The 25,521-nt window shown below is 43.9% G+C and overlaps 1 protein-coding gene across 50 annotated transcripts in view; it reads right to left on the minus strand.

The window, feature by feature from the left end:
* Positions 1-25,521, minus strand: part of MADD (MAP kinase activating death domain) — a 59,433-nt gene that overhangs the window by 13,293 nt on the left and 20,619 nt on the right. For 11 of the 50 annotated variants that reach the window (XM_032282181.1, XM_032282171.1, XM_032282176.1 and 8 more), the window contains 12 exons: positions 25,323-25,473; positions 24,804-25,010; positions 23,038-23,091; positions 21,647-21,747; positions 20,090-20,161; positions 19,601-19,759; positions 7,481-7,589; positions 7,139-7,201; positions 6,780-6,900; positions 6,569-6,674; positions 4,369-4,479; positions 881-988 (listed from right to left, as the gene is read on the minus strand). In XM_032282181.1, the coding sequence (XP_032138072.1) occupies positions 881-988; positions 4,369-4,479; positions 6,569-6,674; positions 6,780-6,900; positions 7,139-7,201; positions 7,481-7,589; positions 19,601-19,759; positions 20,090-20,161; positions 21,647-21,747; positions 23,038-23,091; positions 24,804-25,010; positions 25,323-25,473 (1,362 nt within the window). Of the gene's footprint in view, positions 1-880; positions 989-4,368; positions 4,480-6,568; positions 6,675-6,779; positions 6,901-7,138; positions 7,202-7,480; positions 7,590-19,600; positions 19,760-20,077; positions 20,162-21,646; positions 21,748-23,037; positions 23,092-24,803; positions 25,011-25,322; positions 25,474-25,521 lie in introns of all 50 variants that reach the window. The other 39 variants (XM_032282184.1, XM_032282170.1, XM_032282180.1 and 36 more) reach the window with 8 other exon arrangements.

Consider the following 25,521-nt stretch of genomic DNA (forward strand, 5'->3'; position numbering starts at 1 on the left):
AAAAAAAAAAAAAAACCCACTGGAATTTACAAAGGAAGCCAATAAAAGTGGTTGGCTATAGGATGAAGGGGTGAGGCAAGTGGGGAACTAAGTGGAAGGGGACAGTTATGAGTGCAAGACTTCCCAATGTGTACTATTTTGTGTTATTCTGACTTATGAACAATGTGACTATATCATCTATACATAGATATCTTTATGTGTCCAACATGGTGAAACCCTGTCTCTACTAAAATACAAAAAGTTGGTCAGGCATGGTGGCGCACACCTATAATCCCAGCTACTCAGGAAGCTGAGGCAGGAGAATCGCTTGAACCCAGGAGGTAGAGGTTGCAGTAAACTAAGGTCATGCCACTGCACTCCAGCCCGGGTGACAAAGCGAGACTCCGTCTTAAAAAAAAAGAAAAAGAAAAAGAAGAGAAATGGGTATCATCTAATCTCATAATCTGGCCAGGCACGGTGGTTCATGGTTCTAATCCCAGCACTTTGGGAAGCCAAGATGGGTGAATCACTTGAGGTCAGGAGTTTGAAACCAGCCTGGCCAACATGGTCAAATCCCATCTTTACTAAAAATACAAAAATCAGCTAGGCATGGTGGCTGGTGCCTGTAATCCCAGCTAATTGGCAGGAGAACTGCTTGAACCCGGAAGGCAGAGGTTGCAGTGAGCTGAGACTGAGCCACTGCACTCCAGCCTGGGTGACAGAACAAGACTGTATCAAAAAAACCCAAAAGAACAAAACAAAACAAAAATATGATAATTTAATAATAAATGGATCATGAAGATGAATGAGAGAAATGAGGAAAATATTCTAGCATCGGTTCTAGGAATTCCCTGTGACTCTCAAATAGACCTCTGGGCCCCCAGCATGAACCCGCACCTACCTCCATGAAAAAGATATCTCCATTTGTATCTGTCCCTGCATGTACCACAAATGTCTGCTTCTTCATGTGCCGGCTGCCACTGGACCAGATAGAGAGATCGCGTCCATTCTGATGAAAGAGAGATTTTTTAGGGACAACTATCCATCCCTCCCAGAGCTCTGGGCCAACAATTCCCCATCCAGCAATCAAATTCCTATCAGCTTCCTCAGCACAGTCTCATCTGCTGGCCACCAGTCACCAGGGAAGTGGTTTCAGATGCTTTGGTCTCAGAAGCCCTGTATCTCTTAAATATTATTAAAGATTCCAAAGAGCTTTTGTTTATGTGAGTTCTATTTATAGGTATTTACATACTAGAAATTTAAATGGAAATTTCTCAAATGAGTAATTACACAAACAATTAATGATTCATTAATAGCCCATTACATAGTAATACAAATAACAATTTTTTGTAAAATAACTATATTTTCCAAAAAAAGAAAAAGAGAAAAAAATGGCACTGTTTCACATTTTTGCAAATCTCTTTAATGTTTGGCTTAACAGCAAATAGTTGCGTTCTCCTATCTGCTTCTGCATTCAGGCTGTTGCAATATGTTGCTTTGCTTGAGGTATATGAAGAAAACTTGATCTCCCAGATACATATTTGGAAAATGGAAGAGGATTTTCATAACCTTTTCAGGTAAATAGGCGTATTCTTCTTTAACACTATACCAGAACTTGAGAAGGAGCAGCCTCTTCTTTTTTTAGGGCCAAGGTCCTGCTCTTTCACCCAGGCTGGAGTGCAGTGGCACAACCATAGCTTACTACAGCTTTGAACTCCTGGGCTTAAGTGACATTCCTGCCTCAGCGCAAGTACTTGGGATTACAGGCATAAACCGCCACACTCAGTGATAGCAGCTTTATTTATTTATTTATTTTAAGATGGGGTTTCGCCATATTGGTCATGCTGGTCTTGAACTCCTGACCTCTAGTGTTCCGCCCACCTCAGCCTCCCAAAGTGTTGGGATTACAGGTGTGAGCCACCACGCCCGGCTGATAGCAGCTTTTTAAAGTTAGTTCAGTGTGGAATCTGAAAGCACATCAATGAACATTTTACACTGTTACATTAAAATCCATTTAGGTCGGACATTGTGGTTCATTCCTGTAATCCCAGCACTTTGGAAGCCCAAGTTGGGAGTATTGTTTGAGCCCAGGCAGGAGTTGGAGACCAGCCTGGGCAACAAAGTGAGACCCTCTTCTCCATACTTTTGTTTTTTTGAAACAGGGTCTCCCTCTGTCACCCAGGCTGGAGTGCAGTGGGGCTATCATGGCTCACTGCAGCTTCAACAGTGAGCTCAAGTGATCCTCCCACCTCAGCCTCCCAAGTAGCTGGAACTACAGGTGCATGCCACCACGTCCGGCTAATTGTTTTATTTTTATTAGAAATGGGGTCTCCCTATGTTGCCCAGGCTGAAAAAAATTTTTATTTAAAAATTAAAAATAAGGCCAGGTGCAGTGGCTCAAGCCTGTAATTCCAGCACTTTGGGAGGCTGAGGTGGGTGGATTGCCTGAGATCAGGCATTCCAAGATCAGCCTGGCCAACATGCATGAACAAAGCGATCAAGTTCACCTTGCAAATCAAGGTCACAGCTCTACTAAAAATACAAAAGCTTAGCTGGGTATGTTGGCGTGTGCCTGTAATCCCAGCTACTTGGGAGGCTGAGGCAGGAGAATTGCTTGAACTCAAAAGGCAGAGGTTACTGTGAGCCAAGATTGCACCACTGCGTTCCAGTCCCGTGACAGTGTGAGACTCCATCTCAAAAAAAAAAAAAAAAAAAAAAAGAAAACATTGCTTCACTGAGTTAGGCAGCTCTTCCAAATGTTGACATATTTTGTAATATTAAATATTTTAAAATCACATTCATTAATATCACCATCAATCTCATTAGAAAAGTCTTTAAATATTGGGAAGCTTCAAGTTCAAAACTCTGCCAAAATTCTCATTTTCACTTAAAAGCTGAATCTTATCATTGGCAACAAATACTGTCAGTTGTTTTTCTTGAAATAACAGGTTCACTTCATTAATTTAAGGAAAATGTCTGCCAAATATCCAACTCTGAATAACCACGGTTTGCTAGTTGTCAAGTAAAAATGATGTTCCATGAACAACGCGACCAAATTCACCTTGCAGCTCAAGGTCGCAAATCGTTTTCTTCAAAAAAAAAAACCATCATACTGGGTTTGCAACAGAGACGCTTTATGTGTACTTCCCATTTTGTCATAGAGAATATTAAAAACATTTATAATCAATGATCGAGATTTTTTTTTTTTGTAGACAGACTCGCTCTGTCGCCAGTCTGGACTGTAGTGGCGTGATCTCGGCTCACTGCAATCTCCACCTCCCGGGTTCAAGCAAGTCTCCTGCCTCACCCTCCCAAGTAGCTGGGACTACAGATACACGCCACAATGCCCAGCTAATTTTTGTATTATTAGTAGAGACGGGGTTTCACCATGTTGGCCAGGATGGTCTCGATCTCTTGACCTTGTGATCTGCCCGCCTCAGCCTCCCAAACTGCTGGGATCACAAGCATGAGCCGCCACGCCCGGCCAATGATCAAGAATTAATAAAAGTAATAGTCTTCACTGCGTCTTCAAGGACATTTATAAGCACAACTGGCATTTTTAAAAAACTGAGAGTGCAAGCCAGGTGTGGTGGCTCACATCTGTAATCCCAGAACTTTGGGAGGCTGAGGCAGGTGGATCACTTGAGATCAGGAGTTTGAGACCAGGCTGGCCAACATGGCAAATCCCTGTCTCTACTAGAAATACAAAAATTAACCGGGCATGGTGGTGTATGCTTGTAATCCCAGTTATTCAGGAGACTGAAGCAGGAGAATTGCTTGAACCTGGGAGGCAGAGGTTGCAGTGAGCCAAAATCATGCCACTGCACTCTAGCCTGGGCAACAAGAGAACAAAACTCTGCCTCCAAAAAAAAAAAAATTACATACACACACACACACACACACACACAGACACAAATTAGCTGGGTGTGGTGGCTTGCACCTGTAATCCCAGCTACTCATGAGGCTGAGGCACGAGAAAAAAAAACTGAGAGTGTATGGGGGCAAGGGGTGCAACAGCTACTGGCATACTTTGGGGCCACTGTCTTCACTTGGGTTAAAGTGCCAGCAGTTTTACCCACCACTGTTTTGGTACCGTCAGTGCAAATGTAACCCGGTGAAAACAGCAAATAACATTTTTAGAATGTTATTTTGTTTGAAATCATTTTCACCCTCTGAATCCTCAGCAGTCCACAGAACACACATCAAAACTGATGCATTATAATGGTTTTATACAGAGACTCCCATCAGAGAATACAGGGACTAAAGCCTCATTTAGAATCAAAGACACTGCTCCATTTTCCAAACCAGGGGTGAACTGGACTGCAAGTGACACAAACCAAGAAATGACCCATGGGGAAGGAAGCCTACGGGGTGGCCAGATGCGCTTACCAGGTTTGCCAGCTGATCAAGCACCTCATTGATTTGCTGGCTGTACACAAGCCCAATGTGCGACTTTCCCATTAGCCGCCTCACCTTCTTGCGGATGTCATTCTTATTTACCTGAAAAGCCAGAACAGGAATCTTAACAAGGGATCTGCTCTCCTCTCAACTGAGGTAGAAAGGAGAGAATGTACAAGTAGGTTTCCTACTATCTGAGAGATGTGGAATTCTGAAAGGCCATATCACTAAACATGGGCGAAAACTTTCAACTGTGTATTCTGCCACAATGAGGGGAGGAAAAGCCCTGGCTCTGTCTCTAGTTAGCTTCTGCAGAAAAGTGGCTCTTAGAGCAGTCCTGGTTCCAGGGGACACTTTCTCCCTATCCCCACTTGATACCACAACATTCATCCCTACAGGGGCTCTAAAACCCCCCAAGGCTCTTCACAGGATAATTCAGAAACAATGACTTAAGAGTGGCAACACCACACTGGTTGTAGCCAAGACACCTCTGAAGGTTAGGGATCAGTATCATTTCCCAGCCAGTCAACTGGCACCCTCCAAATTCTACAGAGTACAGTGAAACTTACACCAAGAAATGAGGCAGACCAAGATGGGCTGGGGGCATTCATTCCCTACATTTGATCAACTGATCCCTTCACACTTAAGGAGGTTGGGGAGAACAGAAGGAGGAGAAACCCAGTGGCTCCTTCTCCAAACAGTTATCTTCTACCCATCAACTTGACTTATGTTTCCCTTTCAGAGCAAAACTCTTCTACTTGGTAACATACTTCTTCCACAGCTATAAAAACCAAGTACAACCAAATTAAGTTAGAATCTACTATTACTTTGTTAATGGGTGGCTCTTTTTTTAACTATAGAAAATTCTATAAGATATAGGGCAGTGCTGAAAAACAAAATCTGAGCATCGTTCCTTTTTTTTTGAGATGGATTTTTGCTTTTGTTGCCTAGGCTGGAGTGTAATGGCATGACCTCGGCTCACTGCAACCTCCATCTCCTGAGTTCAAGCGATTCTTCTGCCTCAGCCTCCCAAGTAGCTGGGATTACAGGCATGAGCCACCACACCCAGCTAACTTTTGTATTTTTAGTAGAGACAGGGTTTCACCATATTGGTCAGGCTGGTCTCGAACTCCTGATCTCAGGTGCTCCACTGCCTTGGCCTCCCAAAGTGCTGGGATTATAGGTATGAGCCACTGTGCCCAGCCTTGAGCATCCTTTCTAAGGTTTTATAATCTACTACTGTTAAAAAAAAATTAATTCATGGTATTTTATGGGAAGCTCTACTGGCATACTAAAACTACTTAGTAAAAGGAGACCATCTAAATTTCAAAATAAACAAATAATGGCTGGGCATGGTGGCTCATGCCTGTAATCCCAGCACTTTGGGAGGCTGAGGCAGGCGGATCACTTGAGGTCAGGAATTCGACACCTGGCCAACCGGGTGAAACTCCATATCTACTAAAAATAGAAAAATTAGCCAGGCATGGTGGTAGACACCTGTAATCCCAGCTACTACTCAGGAGGCTGAGGCAGGAGAATTGCTTGAACCCAGGAGGCAGAGAATGTGGTAAGCCAAGATCGCACCACTGCACTCCAGTCTGGGAAACAGAGTGAGACTCTGTCTCAAAAAAATGAAAATAAAAACAGATAAATAAATAATATGGAATCATCAGTTCTTGGCCGGGTGCAGTGGCTCATGCCTGTAATCCCAGCACTTTGGGAGGCAGAGGTGGGTAGACCACTTGAGGTCAGGAGTTCGAGACCAGCCTGGCTAACAGGGTGAAAGCCTGTCTCTACTAAAAATACAAAAATTAGCTGGGTGTGGTGGTGTGCACCTGTAATCCCAGCTACCTGGGAGGCTGAGGCACAAGAATCACTTGAATTGGGGAGGCAGAGGTTGCAGTCAACTGAGATTACGCCACTGCACGCAAGCCTGGGCAACAGAGCAAGACTCAGTCAAAAAAAGAAAAAGAATCGTCAGTTCTTTCTACAATACTCCTTAGTAAAAGAGGCTGGCAGCTTTAAATAAACGGAACTTTGTAAGCTGGCAGAGGCCTCAGACTTTCAATCAAGAAGACAGCCCTAAGTAAGATACCTTGATAGCTTCCCAGTTGCCCTGAAATTCAGGTGACAGGAACAAGCTCTGCCCTTCTAGCATCAGTGGGGCTGGACACAGCAAAACTGACATTACCTTCATCAGCAGCATGTAGGAGATGAGGTTGTGCAAAAGTGTAGCCAGCAGGCGATCTTCATCATCTTCCAGGCGCTTCCGGTCATGTTCTCCCAGGGACAGGTACCTAAGCAGAAGACCAAGCACAAGTCGGCCCTCAAGTGGGAGACCACAGAGCTAACTGAGAGAAGGCTGAATTTGCATATTCCCAATGGTTTCCTAAGCCCCATACCTGTCAATCATTTCCTGGGGACCCTGGTCCATACCCATCCCTTCTCTTTCCAACATCACAGCATCTAAGAAAGCATCTTCCCAGAATTGCATTTGGTCCCATAAAGTAGAACGCTCTTTGCCTGTGTAGAATAAAGGTTTTTTAGGGGGCTTATTTAACATTTAAGAATACAGCTACCAACCAAAAATAAAGAGTAAAATCCAGATAAAAGGGAATAATTACAAATTTCAGGGCAAAGGACATACAACCTCTCTACCCCAGATCTAACATGCCTGCCACCAGCCCCAGATGCCTCCAAGTAAGGCCCAGTCCCTCCCAAGGAGGAGGGATGAACACAGCACACAAATAAATGTGGTTACTTATAGAAAAGGTCTCCATAGCTGCATCCTCTAACTGGTCCCACATGGATCCTTTGTCCCTTCCTGCCAATTGAGGGCAGGAAGGACCATGGTAGCAAGAAAGGAAAGAAAGGAAGACAGAAAGGCAGAGGTTGTTGATTAATACCGAAACCCAATCTTGTCCAGTTTTCACCTACTGCTTGTTCTAGACCCAGTAAGTCACTTGCTTCAGAGGTAAAAATGCTATCTAATGTCAGCATTGAGATCAGTAGAAAGCCAAGCAGCTACTTGTTCAGTGTGACCCTCTCCCCTGGCTGAGCCAGCTTTCTCCAGTGCAAGGGGCCTTCCCAGTACGTTTCTCACCTAGGAGTCCTTCATAGAGGTAGACTCGCTGGCTCACATCTTCAGAAGCACGAATTGGACTGCCTGCCAGCTTCTCCTTTACACTTGGCTTCAAGCTGTGGGCTTTACCCTAGAGAGAAGAGGTGGTAGGTCAGTGGCCAGAGGTACCAATGAATAGGGGCATAGGAAATCAAGCATTTCACTAAGAGGCTCTCACACCAGTCACTATCCATCAGCAACATCAACTCCAGTACCCCTGCTTCTGCAAGTCCACTTATGCTGCTTTCTGTTACTGCCTCCTAAACTATAAAATCAAGTTTTCATTTTTGCCTTATCTTTACTTCTTAGTCTCTGTAAGATTATTTTCTCTTTAAAGCAACAATGACAACAATCAGACTAAATCTCTGTGTGGCAACATAGCACAGCAGAAAAAACCCAGGGTTTGCTGTCAGACTGACCAAGGTTCAGATCCCTGCCTCTTATTAGCTGTGTGACCTTAGGTACAAAAATTAGCTTCTCTGAGCTTCATTTTCCTTATCTGTCAAAGGAAGGTTATAATACCTACCTCATAGGACTATTTTACAAGGATTACATTTGAAGATACATATAAGGCACTTAACAGTGCTTAGCACATGGCTAGTAATTGAGTCATTTTTTCTTTCCTGTCATCTGTTTCTGCTCCTAAGAAAATGTCACTAACTTCATCTGCCACTTCTGAGTAGATTTTCTATTCATTAAAAGATTTTCAACTAGGCAAGAAGTAGGTAATATCGTGCCATTTTACAACATATAAAATAGAATAAGTAGATAAGCAACTGATCAAAGGTTACTGGGTAAGAATATCATGCCATTTTACAATACATAAAATAGAATAAGTAGAGAAGCAAACTGATGAGAGGTTATTGGGTAAGGTCTAATCAGTGTTACTACATATCAGTCTCCTGGTTCACAGCCCAATATTTTGCTAATGAACCATGTGACTTGACATAATTTGTTTCTTATTAAAACAGCCTTGTTTTAGCAAAGAAGTTCAGGTAACTACACCCAGCAGCTCTGTATAAAGAGCCCTTGCCCACCAGCATAGGACAGGTATGAATTTGTTTCAGGAAGATGCCAGAAAAGGTAGCACACAGCTGAATGGCTTCCTGCAAGACCGATACTCTGTCCTATCTATATTACCATTTGGAATGGAAACACGCTGGAATAATTTTAAATACTCTTATTAAAAAGGGCTGGGCGCAACAGCTCACGTCTGTAGTCCCAGCACTTTGGGAGGCTGAAGCAGGAGGATCACTTAAGCCCAGAAGTTCAAGACCAGCCTGGGCAACATAGCAAGACCCTGTTTCTATAAAAAAAATAAAAAACTTAGCCAGGAGGGATGGTGCAAGCCTGTAGTCCCAGCTACGTGGGAGGCTGAGGCGGAAGGATTTCTTGAGCCCAGAAGTTTGAGGCTGTAGTAAGCCATGATCGCACCACTGCACTGCAGCCTAGGTATCAGAGCAAGACCTTGTCTCATAAGTTAATTAATAAATACTTTTTTTTTTTTTTTTTTTGAGAGGAGTTTCGCTCTTGTTACCCAGGCTGGAGTGCAATGGCGCGATCTCGGCTCACCACAACCTCTGCCTCCTGGGTTCAGGCAATTCTCCTGCCTCAGCCTCCCGAGTAGCTGGGATTACAGGCATGCACCACCATGCCCAGCTAATTTTTTGTATTTTTAGTAGAGACAGGGTTTCACCATGTTGACCAGGATGGGCTCGATCTCTTGACCTTGTGATCCACCCACCTTGGGCTCCCAAAGTGCTGGGATTACAGGCGTGAGCCACTGCGCCCGGCCATAAATATATATTTTTAAAAAGCAACAAAAAAAAAATAAAACAGCCTAGGGGAGTAATGTCAGCAATATGGCCAAGTACCCCTAGAACTCATCCCTGTCACAAAGAGAGCCAGAACAATGAATAAACAGCAATACTTTAACAAATATAACTGAGGGAGAGTGCAGGGGTGCATCGGAAAGGGAGACAGGAATGCTGATGAGCACAGAAACTCAGGATGGCCACATAGAGAACAGAAGCCAACATCAGGCCTCCATCCCCCTTCCCCCATCCAGAATCAGCTGGGAATAAGGAGGAACTTCCTACAGCAAGGAAGCAAGCAAGACAATTCTAGAAACTTCCACCAATACCTTGGACACCTACAGACTTCACCACTAGCTTGCCTGCAGTCCTCTAGGCACTAAGCCCAGCTGAAGGAGCTGCGTGAAGTCCATACAGCTATGCTGCCTCCAGAGGAGGAGCAAATACTGTATGCCAGCCCCTGTGGCCTGTGTAGCTACTATGTAATGCCATCTTGGAATTGGAACTACGGTGGGAGTGTTTTGTTCTGGGGGCAGATGGCCACAGATACCTTCATTCCTGAGGCTAAGCCACCACCAAACCACTCCAACATGATGTCCTGACAATCTAAGCCAAGCTGTGAGCACCTATTACACCATTCCCCAAGAAGCCAAGTGGAGGCAGGGCCACTCCACCTACCCCTCCCCTGTCCCCTTGGGCTGGAGCTGAAGCAGTACCCTATCTACTGGGAAAACAGTAGATTGCTGAGAGCAGTCAGGCCTCCCTGGTGCCTCAGGTGAAGAGGCACTCTGTATTCCAGGAAGTGGTGACCCAGGGCAGTCATGCATCCTAGCACCTAACCTGAAGCCCCACCCTGCATTCCAGGGATACTGTGCCAGAACAGTTATGCCCACGCTACGCCTGTGCTAAAGCAGCACATTGTCTCCAGGGGAATTGGTGGCTGGCCATGCTGAGCAGCTGTGTATTCCAGGGCTGAGTTGACACAGTACCCCATGTCCTAGGGAAACAGAGCAGTGGTTGAGCCGAGATACCTTGCCCTGGCCTAACAACTTAGTACCCTGCTTCCCTGGAACTGGCCTTGTCCTGAGAGTCTGAGCTGCTAAGAAACCCTCTTCCTGGGGTGTGGAGTCATTGTTGTGCTGCTCCCTGACACTTAGGGCCCAAATGACAGCTGTGCTCTGCCATGCTGGGGTATTTGCTGCCATTGCACCTGGCCTCACAAAGTCTGGGATATAGCCAAGCCCTACCATCCTAGAGTCACTACTACCTGGTGCCTCATCCCCTGGAACCTGAGCTGCCACTGAGGCCTACTGGCTCAGATCCCTGAATTGCAGCTGTACCCTGCTCCCTAGGCCCAAACCTCTGGAGCACTCCTTCCTTCCCAGAGTGAAGCCAGTGCTATGGCCTATTCCCCAGTGTTAGAATCCCAGTTATGAGCCAGTCCCCTGGGCCTGAGCTGCTGGCAGGTGCCTCAGATCCTCGCTCTGTGGGCAACCTACATCCAACCTTGCCACAGAGAGCAAACCTGCACCCAATACCCAGGTGCCACAATAGATTTGTGAGACCCTAAGCCTAGAACCCTGACCCTATAGCCACACCAAGCATCTGGGTTCCAGAGGCACTGGAACCCAGTGCCTCTGCAGCTGCTTGTAGGCCACATCCTGATACCAAGAGGGATTCTCTTGGCTAATTCACTCCGTTGTGAGGAAAATTAGAATAGGATAACTCAAAGTCCTTGATGCCAAGGATATGAAGAACATATACCACCACTGCCAATGCCACACTTCTGTAGCCTAGGACTCTGAGGCACCTGCAGTTATTGCTCATGTTAAATGCAGCTGAAGAAGCTACACAGAAAATACACCACTGCATCTACCCAAAAACGGAGTCACCACACACTTCCCAACTGGCACACTAAAACCCAACTGCACGTGAAAGTCTTTCTCTATGAAAGCCACTCCAGAAAGTTTGGAAGTGACTGTTCTGCCAGATGCATGGATATCAACACAGAGTCATAAGAAACATGAAAAAAAAAAAAAAAAAAGGACATATGATTCCACCAAAGGAACATAATAACTCTTTGGTAACAGATCCCAATGAAAAGGAAATCAATTAACTGCCAGAAAATAAATTCAAAATAATAATCTTAAGGAAATGCAATGAAATACAAGAAAATACAGACCAATGATTCAATAAAATCAGAAAAACAATTCATGATATGAATTAGAAACTCAACAAAAAGATAAAAATCATAAAAAAGAACCTAACAGAAATCTTGCAGTTGAATAATTCAATGAAATTTAAGAAATATAATAGAGAACTACAACAGTAGACCTGATCAAGCAGAAGAATGACTCTACATTTAAAGATAAGTCATTTGAAATTACTCAGGGGGAAAAAAATAAATAAGATCAAAAAGAGTGAAGAAAGTCTACAACACTTAGGGGATACCATTAAGTAAACAAATGTTCATATTATTGGATTTTCAAAGGGAAAAGGGGAAAGTCATAGAAAACCTATTTAATGAAATAATAGCTGAAAACTTCCCAAGTCTGGGGAGAGATATAAACAACCAGATCTAGGAAGCTCAAAAGTCCCCAAATAGATTCAACCCAAAAAAGTCCCCTTCAAGGTACATTAGAGTCGAACTGTCAAAAGTTAAAGAGAGAATTCTAAAAACAGCAAGAGAAAAGTGTTAAGTCACATTTAAGGGAATCCCTATTAAACTGACAGATTTCTCTGCAGAAACTTTATAGGCCAGCAGAGAATGGGATGATATATTCAGAGTGCTGCAAGAAAAAGATTTTCAGCCAAGAATACTACACCCAGCAAAACTGTGCTTCAGAAATGAAGGATAAATTAAATCTTTCCCTGACAAGAAAAAGAGTAAGGGAGTCATCACCCCTAGACTGGCCCTACAAGAAATGCTCAAGGGAGTCCTACATCTGGAAAGAAAGAGATGATAATTACTATCATGAAAATACACAAAAGTTTTTTATTTTTGAGACAGACTCTCACTCTGTTGCCAGGCTGGAGTGCAATGGCAGGATCTCGGCTCACCACAACCTCCACCTCCTGTGTTCAAGCAATTCTCCTCCCTCAGCCTCCCAAGTAGCTGGGACTACAGATGCACACCACCACGCCCAGGTAATTTTTGTACTTTTAGTAGAGACAGATTTCACCATATTAGCTAGAATGGTCTCAATCTCTTGACCTCATGATCTGCCCACCTCGGGCTCCCAAAGTGCTGGGATTACAGGTGTAAGCCACCATGCCCAGTCCATAAAAGTATTAAACCCACTGGTAGAACAGATAACACAAAGGAGAAAAACAAAAGAATCAAACCTTATCTCTACAGAAAACCACCAAGTCCTAATGATAAAAAAGCAAGAAAGAAACAAAGAACATACAAAATGATCATAAAACAATTAACAAAACAGGAATAAGTCCATACCTATCAATATCAATAACAACCTTGAATGTAAATAGATTAAATTCCCTCATTTAAATAGGTAGACTAATTGAATGTATTAAAAATTTTACAACAACAACAAACACTGGACCTAACTATATGTTGCCTACAAGAAACTCATTTCACTAGTAAAGACAGATACAGCCGGGCGCGGTGGCTCAAGCCTGTAATCCCAGCACTTTGGGAGGCCGAGGCAGGTGGATCACGAGGTCAAGAGATCGAGACCATCCTGGTCAACATGGTGAAACCCCGTCTCTACTAAAAATACAAAAAAGTAGCTGGGCATGGTGGTGCGTGCCTGTAATCCCAGCTACTGAGGAGGCTGAGGCAGGAGAATTGCCTGAACCCAGGAGGCGGAGGTTGCGGTGAGCCGAGATCGCGCCATTGCACTCTAGCCTGGGTAACAAGAGTGAAACTCTGTCTCAAAAAAAAAAAAAAAAAAAAAAAAAAAAAAAAAAAAAAAAAAAAAAAAGACAGATACAGACTGAAAGTGAAGGGATGAAGAAAGATATTTCACACAAATGGAAACCAAAAGCAAGCAAGAGTAGCTATAATTTATCAGACAAAACAGACTTTATGTCAAAAACTAAAAAGAGACAAAGAAGGTAATTATATAGTAATGAAGGGATCATTTCAGCAAGAGGATTTAACAATTACAAATATATATGCATTCGACAGCCAATACCTATATAAAGCAAATATTATTAGATCTAAATAAAGGGAGAACTCCAATTCAGTAATAGTTGGGGACTTCACCCCACTCTCAGCATTGGACAGATCATCTAGACAGAAAATTAACACAGAAACATTGGATTTAAACTGCATTTTAGATTTAGATTGCATTTTAGACAAAGGGACCTAACAGACATTTACAGAACATTTCAACTAACAGCTGCCGAATACACATTCTTTTCATCAACATCCAGAACATTCTCTAGGACCGACCGCATATCAGGCCACAAAAAAAGTAACAACAAATTTAAGAAAACTGAAATTGGCCGGGCATAGTGGCTCACGCCTGTAATCCAAGCACTTTGTAGGCCAAGGCAGGCGGATCACCTGAGGTCAGGAGTTCAAGACCAGCCTGACCAACATGGTGAAACCCCATCTTAAAAAAAAAAAAAAAAAAGAAAGAAAACTAAAATCATATCAAGTATCTTTTCAGACCACAAGGGAACACTGTGGTCTGAAAATTAGAAATAAATAACAAAAAACCTTTAAAATCATACAAATATATGGAAATTAAACAATATGCTCCTGAGTGATCAATGGGTCAACAAAGAAATTAAGAAGTAAATTTGAAATTTCTTCACGCAAATGTAAATAAAAACACCAAAACCTATGGGATACAGCAAAAGCAGTATTTAGAATGAAGCTTAGAGCAATAAATGCCTACATCAAAAAAGTAGAAAGATTTCAAATGAACTTAATAATGCATCTCAAATAACTGTGAAAGCTAGAACAAACCAAACCCAAAATTAGTAGAAGAAATGATAAAGATCAGAGCAGAAATAAAATTGAGTCTAAAAAAAAAAAAAAAAGGCTGGGCATGGTGGCTCATGCCTGTAATCCCAGCACTCAAAGGAGGCCGAGACAGGCGGATCACCTGAGGCCGGGAGTTTGAGGCCAGCCTGGCCAAAATGGTAAAAACCCATCTCTACAAAAAAATTAGCTGGGTGTGGTGGCGTATGTCTGTAATCCCAGCTACTCTAGATGGGAAGCTGAGGCAGAAGAATTGCTTGAACCTGCGAGGTGGAGCCGGCAGTGAGCCAAGACTGTGCCACTACACTCCAGCCTGGACAAGAGGAGCAAAACTCCATCTCAAAATAAATAAATAAATAAATAATCAACAAAATGAGAGGTTCATTTTTGGAAAGATACACAAAATCCACAAACCATTAGCTAGACTAACCAAAAAAAAAAAAGAGTGAAAGACCCCCACCAAGAAAACACCAAAAACAAAAAAAAGGAAACATTAAAACTGACATCACAGAAAAACAAAAAATCATTTAGAGACTATGATAACTGCCAACAAAGTAGAAATTGATACATTCTTAGACATATACAATCTACCAAGATTTAACCAAGAAACAGAAAACCTGAACAGACCAATCGCAAGTAATGAGACTGAATCTGTAATAAAAAGCTTCCCATCACAGGGCAGGGTGGCTTACACCTGTAATCCCAGCACTTTGGGAGGCTGAGGTAGGCGGATCACTTGAGGCCAGGAGTTTGAGACCAGCTTGGCCAACATGGTGAAACCTCATCTCTACTAAAAATGCAAAAATTAGTCAGGCGTGGTGGCGGGCACCTGTAATCCCAGCTACTCAGGAGGCTGAGGCAGGAGAATCACTTGAACCTGGGAGGTGGAGGTAGCAGTGAGCCAAGATCATGCCACTGCATTCCAGCCTGGGCAACAGAGCAAGACTCCACCTCAAAAAAAAAAAACAAAACAAAAAACAAAAAAGAAAGGCTAGGTGTGGTGGCTCACTCCTGTAATCCCAGCACTTTGGGAGGCTGAGGTGGGCAGATCACAAGGTCAGGAGATCAAGACCTCGGTAACATGGTGAAACTCCATCTCTACGAAAAATACAAAAATTAGCCGGGTGTGATGGCACGCGCTTGTAGTCCCAGCTACTCGGGAGGCTGAGGTAGGAGAATCACTTGAACCCAGGAGGTGGAGGTTGCACTGAGCCATGCCACTGCTCTCCAGCCTGGGCGACAGAGCAAGACTCTGTTTCAGAAAAACAAAACAAAACAAAACAAAAACAAAAACAAAAAACAACAAAAAAAGAAACGCCAGGACCCAATAGCTTCAATGCAGAATTCTAAAAACATTTAAAGAAGAACTAATACCAAATACAAAAGTATTTGATAAAAGTCAACATCCCTTCATGACAAAAGCTCTCAAAAAGTTAGATACAGGCCGGGCGTGGTGGCTCAAGCCTGTAATCCCAGCACTTTGGGAGGCCGAGGCGGGTGGATCACGAGGTCAAGAGATCGAGACCATCCTGGTCAACACGGTGAAACCCCGTCTCTACTAAAAATACAAAAAATTAGCTGGGCATGGTGGCGTGTGCCTGTAGTCCCAGCTACTCAGGAGGCTGAGGCAGGAGAATTGCCTGAACCCAGGAGGCGGAGGTTGCGGTGAGCCGAGATCGCGCCATTGCACTCCAGCCTGGGTAACATGAGTGAAACTCCGTCTCAAAAAAAAAAAAAAAAAAAAAAAAAGTTAGATACAAAGGGAACACACCTCAAAACAAGGTCATATATGACAAACCCACAACCAACATCACACTGAACGGGAAAAAGATGAAAGCTTTTCCTCTAAGATTTGTAACAAGACAAGGATGTCTACTTCCACTACTTTTATTCAACTAGAAGTGCTAATCAGTGCAATTAGGCAAGAGAAAAAAATAAAGGGCATCCAAATTGGACAGGAAAAAGTCAAACTGTCCCTAAAAGCAGGCTGGGTGTTGTGGTTCACACCTGTTAATCCCAGCACTTTGGGAGGCAAAGGAAGGAGGACTGCTTGAGCCCAGTAGTTTGAGACCAGCCAGGGCAACATGGCAACCCCCGTCTCTACAAAGAATACAAAAAAATCAGCTGGGCATGGTGGCGCATGCCTGTAGTCCCAGCTACTTGGGAGGCTGAGATGGAAGGGTTCTGTGAACCCGGGAGGTGGAGGTTGCTATGAGCGAAGATTGTGCCAGTGGACTACTCCAGCCTGGTTCTTCTCCCCTCTCCAAAAAAAAAAAAAAAAAAAAAAAAAAGAAAGTCGTAAAAGCGCCACTAGAAAATCAACATATAAAAATCAGTAGTGTATCTATATACCAACAATAAAATAGCAGAAAAAGAAATCAAGAAGGCAATCTCATTTACAATAGCCACAAATTAATGACCTAAGAATAAATTCAACCAAGGAGGTAAAAGATCTCTATGAGGAAAAATAGAAAACACTGATGTAAGAGAGTTTAGAGAAAAAATGGAAAGATATACCATGTTCACGGATTGGAAGAATATTGTGAAAATGCCCATATTACCAAAAATGATCTACATTCAATGCAATCCCTACCAAAATACCAATGGTATTCTTCACAGAAATACAAAAACAATCCTAAAATTCAAATGGAACTACAAAAGACCCCAGAGAGCCAAAATAATCCTGGGCAAAAAGGTATCACACTACTAGACTTCAAAATATAAGACAAAGCTATCATAACCATAACTGCATGCTACTGGCATAAAAAAACAGACCCACAGACCAATAGAACGGAATAGAGAACCCAGAAGGAAATCCATATATTTATAGCCAATTGTTTTTTTGACAAAAGTACCAAGAATATTCCTGGGGGTAGGGACAGTCTCTTCAATAAATGGTGCTGGGAAAACCTGATATACGTTATGTGGAAAAATAGAACTAGACCCCTAGCTCTCACCATATAAAAAAATCAACCCAAAATCGATTAAATACTTAAGTGTAAGACCCAAAACTATAAAACTACTAGAAGAAAACAGAGCAGAAATGCTTCAGGACATTGGTCTGGGCAAAAAATTCATGGAGACCTCAAAAGCACAGAAAACAAAAGCAAAAGCAGACAAACAGGATTATATTAAACTAAAAAGCTTCTGCACAACCAAGGACACAATGAATTGAATGAAGAGACAGTCTGCAGAATGGGAGAAAATATCTGCAAGCTATTAATCTGACAAAGGATTAATATCTAGAAAATACAAGAAAGAAAAAACTCAGCAGCAAAAAAACACAAATAATCTATTTTTAAAAAGGGGCAAATAAGCTGAATAGCTCTCAAAAGAAGACATACAAATGGCTAACCGAAGTTTTAAAATAATGGGCCTCTACAAAAGCTTTGAAGCCAAACTGCTGTAGACAGTTCTCACTGCTGCTTCCATGCTCCTTGTTTACAAGAAACTGATGGTTGCTATCTTCATAGTTATGGGGCTGAATAGTGCAAGCAAACACTGAGATGTCTTACAGTGAAAAGTCAGAACATGTTCAAGGTGGAGGATTTTCTTCTAAGTGAAGGGAAGTAATTTTCCTTTCACTCTGGCTCCTTCCATCACAAATTTCACCCTTATTGGCTTGAAAAGCACCTAAAGGTTAGCAGGCTAGACCTGTTGCCAACTTAAGTTTTATGATGCATGGTTAGTTTTTGGGGTAAAGGTTGAACTAGTTTGAAAAGAAAACATTATTGAAAATCACTAATAAACTGTCAGCACAAAAGAAAAGTCCATCAATCACTCAATCAACCAATCAGTCTGTTCAGACTCAGAGAGAGTTAAGGCCCATTAACTTGAGTAGCCTACCAATCCTATTCCCAGTCTTCACTCTGGGAGGTCATTGGCTCTATTAAAACACACATACAGAAGGCTCTGGGGGTGGGAATGATTACCAGTGTTAAATAGTTGGTTTCATTTAAATCTTCTCTTCCTTTCTCCCCATAGGCCAAAGATAAGGACCTAGCAGCTCTTGTAGAGAACATCTAACAAAGTGGCAAGTGTATCAGTGTTTTAACGGAGCCTATAGAGGCACATATATATTAGAAAGCAGAGGCTGGGCACAGTGGCTCATGCCACTTTGAGAGGCCAAGGCAGGAGGCTCACTTAAACCCAGGAGTTTGAGACCAGCCTGGACAATACTATCTCTACAAAAAACTAATAAATTACCCAGGCATGGTGGTGTATGCCTATAGTCCCAGCTACTCAGGCAGCTGAGGTTGGAGGATCACTTGAGCCTGACAGGTCAAGGCTGCAGTGAGCAGTGATTGCACCACTACACTCCAGCCTGGGCAACAGAGCGAGATCTTGTCAAAAACAAAAAACAAACAAAAAAACAGGCTGGGCACAGTCATAATCCCAGCACTTTGGGAGGCAGAGGAAGGCAGATCACGAGGTCAGGAGTTTGAAACCATCCTGGACAACTTAGTAAAATCCCGTCTCTACTAAAAAAATTGAGAAAGTTCGCTGGGCATGGTGGCAGATGCCTGTAACCCCAGCTACTTGGGAAGCTGCGGCAAGAAAATCATCCGAACCGGGGAGGTGGAGGTTGCAGTGAGCCGAGATCATGCCACTGCATTCCAGCCCGGATGACAGTGAGAGACTACGTCTCAGGGGGAGGAAAAAAAGCTGGATATCTAAAGCAAGGACTAAAAAGAGTTTATCTCCTTCCAGCCGATCATGGGCTTACTGTGTGATCTGGGGAAGTTCTTTTTTCCTAAGGCATTGTTCCCCTCACCTATTAGAAAATTACTCAAAGCAATATGGTAAATTGCAAACTTAAGTAGAAACCATGCCTTTTTCATCCCTGTTTCTTTAATGCCAAATTTGGCACTCAGTATATCACTTCATGGATGTTTATTAACGAATGAAAACTTCAAATAACTGTTAGTAATATACTAAAATAAAATGCTTTCTTTAGGTGTTATATAGCACAGCGACCAAAATAAAACTGGACTAGTTCATAGAAATATGCAGTCTGAGACTAAATGAGAGCTGTAATTGTCCCTCGGCCTGTGTTAAACCTGGGGGTTAATACTACCTAGGATTCAAAGCCCTTATCTGATTGGCAGGAAGCCTAACTCATCTGATTCAGGAGAGGGTTCTAAAAGCCCCAGATTATCAGTCAAATGACTCCGAAAAAAGCCTTAAGAAATGTTTCCCTTAAAGCCAAATATATGAGGATTTTCTCTTCCTTATTTAACCTCTACCTCCTTGTCTGTTAACTTTCATTCTTTGCTAGCCCACTTCCCATGTCCATTAAAGAAACGCTCTCTTTTGTTAGTAAACAAAGCTTACAAAGATGGTGCTTGTGGCAGAGTTGGTCTCAATTTCACTATCAGACAAAGTGCCCCGAGAGCTTGCCAGGTGAACACTGCCCTCGCCACCTGGTCCATCACCTGCATTGCTGCTCAAGTCACTGTCAGCTCCAAGGGTCTCTCCAGAACTATTACTCACCTGGAAAGGAAAAAACATAGTAAGAGATATTCCCCAGGGATGGGCCCCAGAAATGCCAAGCTGTTAGAGCTCCCTGCCACCATAAAAAAAGTATTAAATTTCAAAGGTGTGTCAGATAGCCTCTGGAAGTACCTTCTTTATAAGATGAGAAGCTCTGGGTGAAATCTCGTGTACACACACCTATGATGGTAAACATCTCCACCATGAGAACCATGCTGACCTGAGACTCAGAACAGCCTCCAAAGAGAAAGCAGCCCCCTTTTCCAAAGAGGAAATCCACACCCCACCCACCAAGATGCCAGTGTGGTGTTCCCCTACCACGGTGCTAACTTCAGAATCCTGACTTGAGCTGCGGATCATAACAGCTGGACTCACGCTGATGACAGAGTCTTGATCGGTCCTCTGAAACAAGACACAGGGACATTAGGGGAGGTATCCAATCTCCTCTCAGTCTCCCACAGAAATACTTTTTCTGTATTTTTTCGTTCTCCCCATCCCCACCCTTCTGTCATCATCCTTAGAGAAATGATGAGCAACTTTTTTCTAGAATATAAAATATGTACAACTTATATAATAAAAAAAGAATAGGCTGGGTGCAGTGGCTCATGCCTGTAGTCCTAGCACTTTGGGAGGCTGTGGTGGGAGGATCACTTGAGCCCAGGAACTGGAGACCGGCCTGGGCAACATGGTGAAACCTCATCTCTACAAAAATACACAAATTTAGCCAGGCATGTTGGTGGGCAACTGTGGTTCCAGCCACTCAAGAGGCTGAGGTGGGAGCATCACTTGAGCCCAGGAGGTTGAGACTATAGTGAGCTGAGATCACACCACTGCTCTCCAGTCCAAGCGCAAGAGTGAGACTGTGTCTCAGAAAAACAAAACAAAAAACAATGCATTAAAGTAGTACATGCTCACTGCAGAAAATACATGAAGAATAAGGAAATAAGAACCAGCTGTAAATCTACCACCCACCTTAAGCCCTTAGTATATTTCCTTTCAGTTTTTTGAAATACATTTAAAAAATAAAATTGGAATCACACTATATGTAGCTTTGTTAAACATTTTCCCATGTCACTAAATTTTTGAAAACACAGTCTTTAATGGATACTAACATTGCATTACATGGATCTATTATATTTATTTAGTAATCCACTTATCAGTAGATATTTATGTTGTTTTGAGGTAGTTTCTTTTTTTTGTTTTGTTTTCTTTCTTTTTGAGATGGAGTCCCACTCTGGCACAGGCTGGAGTACAGTGACATGATCTCAGCTCACTGCAACCTCTGCCTCCCAGGTTCAAGCAATTCTCCTGCCTCAGCCTCCCAAGTAGCTGGGATTACAGGCACATGTCACCACGCCCAGCTAATTTTTTGTATCTTCAGGCGAGATGGGTTTCACCATGTTGGCCAGGCTGGCCTCAAACTCCTACTCCTGACCTCAAGTGATCCACCTGCATCAGTCTCCCAAAGTGCTGGGATTACAGGTGTGAGCCTCCTCTTGGGGCCATTATTTTTTATAATTTTTGAGATGGAGTTTCACTCTTGTTGCCCAGGCTGGAGTGCAATGGTGCAATCTTGGCTCACCGTGACCTCCACCTCCCAGGTTCAAGTGTTTCTCCTGCCTCAGCCTCCTGAGTAGCTGGGATTACAGGCATGCACCACGACATCTGGCTAATTTTGTATTTTTAGTAGAGACAGGGTTTTACCATGTTGGTCAGGCGGGTCTCAAACTCCCAACCTCAGGTGATCCGCCCACCTCGGCCTCCCAAAGTGCTGGGATTACAGGCATGAGCCACGGCACCCAGCTATCTGGTCGCTTTTTTAATTTAAAGAAGTATTCTGAGATAGCATATTTAATCCTTGCAATTTTCAACAAGGTTCTTACAAACCTGGGAACTAGACGTCAGGCTCACGCCGCTGTCTGCGCTGATCTGGGACTTTTTCTCCTCTGTCTCACCAAGGTCAAAGACAGGTTTGATTACTTCAGGCCCTGAGTAGGGGAAGACTTCTGTTACTCAGTACACAAAGGCTAGGGGCAGGCTGGTAAAGAGGGTGGGACAGCAGCACGGGCTAGTCCCAGACTTGGTCAGCCCACTCCAGTCACATTTCCAAAGACTACCCCCCACTCAAGACCCACTGGAAAAAGAGGTCCCTAGATGCCTTAAGAACCAAGTAGGACAAATTAGAACTGGTCTCAATGAGTTCTGCAGCCATCTTCTCAACTTGAGAAAATTCTGAGCAAATCATCTTAAAACAGAAAAGTTTCACAAGGCCGGGTACGGTAGCTTATGCCTATAATCCCAGCACTTTGGAAGGCCAAGGCAGGTGGATCACCTGAGGTCAGGAGTTTGAGACCAGCCTGGCCAACATGATGAAACCCTGTCTCTACCAAAAAATACAAAAAGTAGCTGGGCATGGTGGTGCATGCCTGTAATCCCAGCTACTCGAGAGGCTGAGGCAGGAAAATTGCTTGAGCCCTGGAGGCAGAGGTTGCAGTAAGCCAGTATCACGCCACTGCACTCCAGCCTGGGCAACAGAGCAAGACTCCATCTCAAAAAAAAAAAAAAAGAAGAAAAGCTACACAAAAAAATGTCTAAACCACATTCCACAGCACTCAGAGTCTGAGCTTCACTGGTACCTGAGATCCTTGGATGTTCCCCAGGTCACTTAATGCTTCCCAAACAAATGTGTCTAAAAGAACCAGAAAAGGCTGGGTCTGATGAGATAAGAAAAACCAGCTGTTTTGGTAGGCATTGCCTATCCCCATCCTACAACTTCTACATTTGAGATAAAAACCATCTCTTTTCCCCCACCCACCCGCAATGGTATGGCAGAAGGACAGAATGACAGAAAGCAAGAAAGCGTGCCTAGGCAAGCCACCAGAGAGTTGGGCAGCTACAGACTCAACATGGAGGGACAGCAACCATCTCTGCCAACTGTGCCCACAGGCCTTCTAACAGGTGAGAGAGATATCAGCCAATGGGGGCCGCTAAAGTAAGTAAATGTCCTCCCCACCAACTCTGAAGCAACAGAGAACCAAGTTCTGGGGAGTTGTATGCAGCAGACACCTGGTTATAGCCTGATTGCCACGAGGGAGGGGGGAAGAAGCGGCCTCCATGCCACACACCTAGGAGTCACATGCTACCTACCTGCTGCCATTCCAAACACCCCCTAAGAGCAAATTTGGGGTGGGGCTGACAAAGGGAGCCTGCCCCAACTGGGCCTGGGGAGTTGGCAGGTATGGAAGACTTGGGAACAGGAAGGGGCATTTGTTCCTTACTCTGTTTTTCCAAAGCTTTTTGCTTTTTCACTTCCTGGTGCTTGTTCCACAATTCTACCCCAGATGCAATGCAAGCAGGAGAGAAAGACAGAGAGTCAGAGGCTGGTCAGACAGACGAAATGGAAACCCACCCACCCAAGTCGATTCAGTCACAGATACCACATTACCAACCAAGAGATACAAAGACATCTTCATAGGGAGAAGGGGCAGGAATCAAGAGAGCTAACCCTCCACCCAAACTCATGAACTACAGATTCCAAATTTCTAATTCCAACCCCAATGTGGCAGTAAAAACCCTACAGAATGTTAGAGCTGGAGGGGCCCTCGACAAGCTCCTTCATTTTTGCATGAGGAAACTGGCCCTAAAGAGGCTGGAGCACTTCATCAAGATCATGTAACTTAAGATCCATTTAAACGCCCATCATACCATGCTCTCTCTGCCAAATGAGCTGGGGAAGGGTAATTTTTACAGATTCCGGATGAGACAGACGAACACCTCAAGCAGCCAGAGTTTCAGAAGCACAAACACCAATCTGTTGGATTCACTGGACTGGACAGAGCCCAATTCATGCAGGCAGTTAGCATCCCTCCTCATTGCTCCTCAAGAAACCAACTCGCCCCCAGAGCCAGTGCCTGCCCTGCAACCAGTGATCTGGAGAAATGCCTCTAGTTGAAGTAACAGAGAACATAAAATGGTCAAGACCAGCATCTTCATAGGGGAAAGCAGACAGAATGGCAACCACAGCAATTCTTTTCCTGGAAGGAACATCCGAGTGTACTTAGTATGATCTCCTCTTTTCCCAGATGAAGAGACAGAGATCCTGAGAAGGGAAGTTATTTGCCCAAAGTTGCATACCTAGTTGGAGGCAGATATGGGACTGAAACTCCAGACTTCCAGACTGGCAGGTCCGTACTTTTTCTAAAATATTACATGAGGCAGGAGAAAGCCAGGAGTTGACTGCTACTAGAATAATATCCTGCTAGCTAGGGAAGTGCAGCTCCCCTAAAAAGGAATCTGGTTCCACGACGCTATTTATGGGAGCATAAGGCAACTGCTAATGGCCACGAAAAAGAGACATCAGCTGGAAGCAGAGTGCCCAGGGACTTAAAACCAGAAAAAGAAGGAAAGATCCAACCTCGAAGACTCAAGGTCAAGCGGGGAGTGAGTCAAACAGAGGTGATGCCCAGAAAGCCCACTAAGGCACTGGAGAAACACCGAATGTACACAAGGTTTTAATCAAGTCCAGTGAGGGAGGGTTTCAAGAAGAACTGACTCGAAAATGGATACCTCAAAGATCCAGAACCCAGGAAAATGGGGTTGCCAGACTTGCCCCAGAGGAGCACATTCCAAGGCAGTATAACAGCTGGAATAGGAGGACACTGGCTTCAGGGACACCAATGTTATGATTGTATAGCCCAAAGACGCATCTGTAAACTTCCTGAGCACTTCCAGGAATTCTCCCCACTATGTGAAGAAATGCAGATGTAAATAAAAAGCGCAGCCAGGAGTACAGCTCGGACGCCCTGCAGTAAGCCTCACTGGGCCTTCTAAACAAAATTTCCATTCTTCTAAGATACAGGGCAGGGAGTGGCTGTGGGTGAAGCAGAAGAACTAGAGAAGTACAACTAGAAATGGACAGAGGCCCTTCCCTCTCTAGGAAGCAAAGCATGGGGAAAGAGAAAGGCGGGATTCTGGATGAACTGAGGAGAGAGGGATATTTAAGCAGCCAGGACCCCTTCACCGTGACAAACACATGGATACATACCAATAGATGCTATAAAATTTTCTTCCTTTAAACTTCTGGTGTCCAGTTCCTTAGGACCCTTTCCTGTGGCACTGGGTGCCCGAGGTCCCAGCTGGGGAACTCTCAGCTGTGCCATGGCCTTTGGGTCCCCCCGCCCAGCTAGGCCAGGATCCTTGCCAACTGAGGTATTTACACTTTCTGTTGGACTTCTCTTCCGCTTGTCTGGTTCTGAGGGAAAAAAAAATCAAGAGGTCAAAAGAGGTAGTGAGTAGGAATCAAGGTACGGATATGAGGTGGGAGGAGCCAGTGTATAGGAGGATGTGGAATGGAAGAAGTTCAAGGAAAGATGAGCTGGCGTCTTAGTTTTAGTAACAAAAAACACCCACTACGTATAAACATGCACTAGAAAATGAAATCCCAAAGCCTGATGGGAAGCAGCGTGGCACTGGGAAACTTGTCCTGGGGACAAATACATTTTCTCTTCGGGAGACAAGTGGGAGAGGTGGGGATGGCGTGGTGCCCAGCAGGTACGATCCCTACCTTTACTATAGTAGTGGGTCTGGGCGATCTCCAGAAGCCCAAAGATGCTGGCCATGCCACCCAGACCCGCATGGGCATAGGACTGCTCCAGGCTGAGGACTGTGCACTTGAGGAGGTCTAACATTCCCTTGTACACCTTTCGACTGATCTCCTGCAACAGTAACCCAGGGGCTGGTATTGGCAAATTGCCTTTGGTGTT

This window comes from Sapajus apella, unplaced genomic scaffold (genome assembly GCF_009761245.1).
Source record: "Sapajus apella isolate SASKATOON/1434 unplaced genomic scaffold, GSC_monkey_1.0 scaffold14, whole genome shotgun sequence".
In the NCBI taxonomy this organism is placed as follows: Eukaryota; Metazoa; Chordata; class Mammalia; order Primates; family Cebidae; genus Sapajus; species Sapajus apella.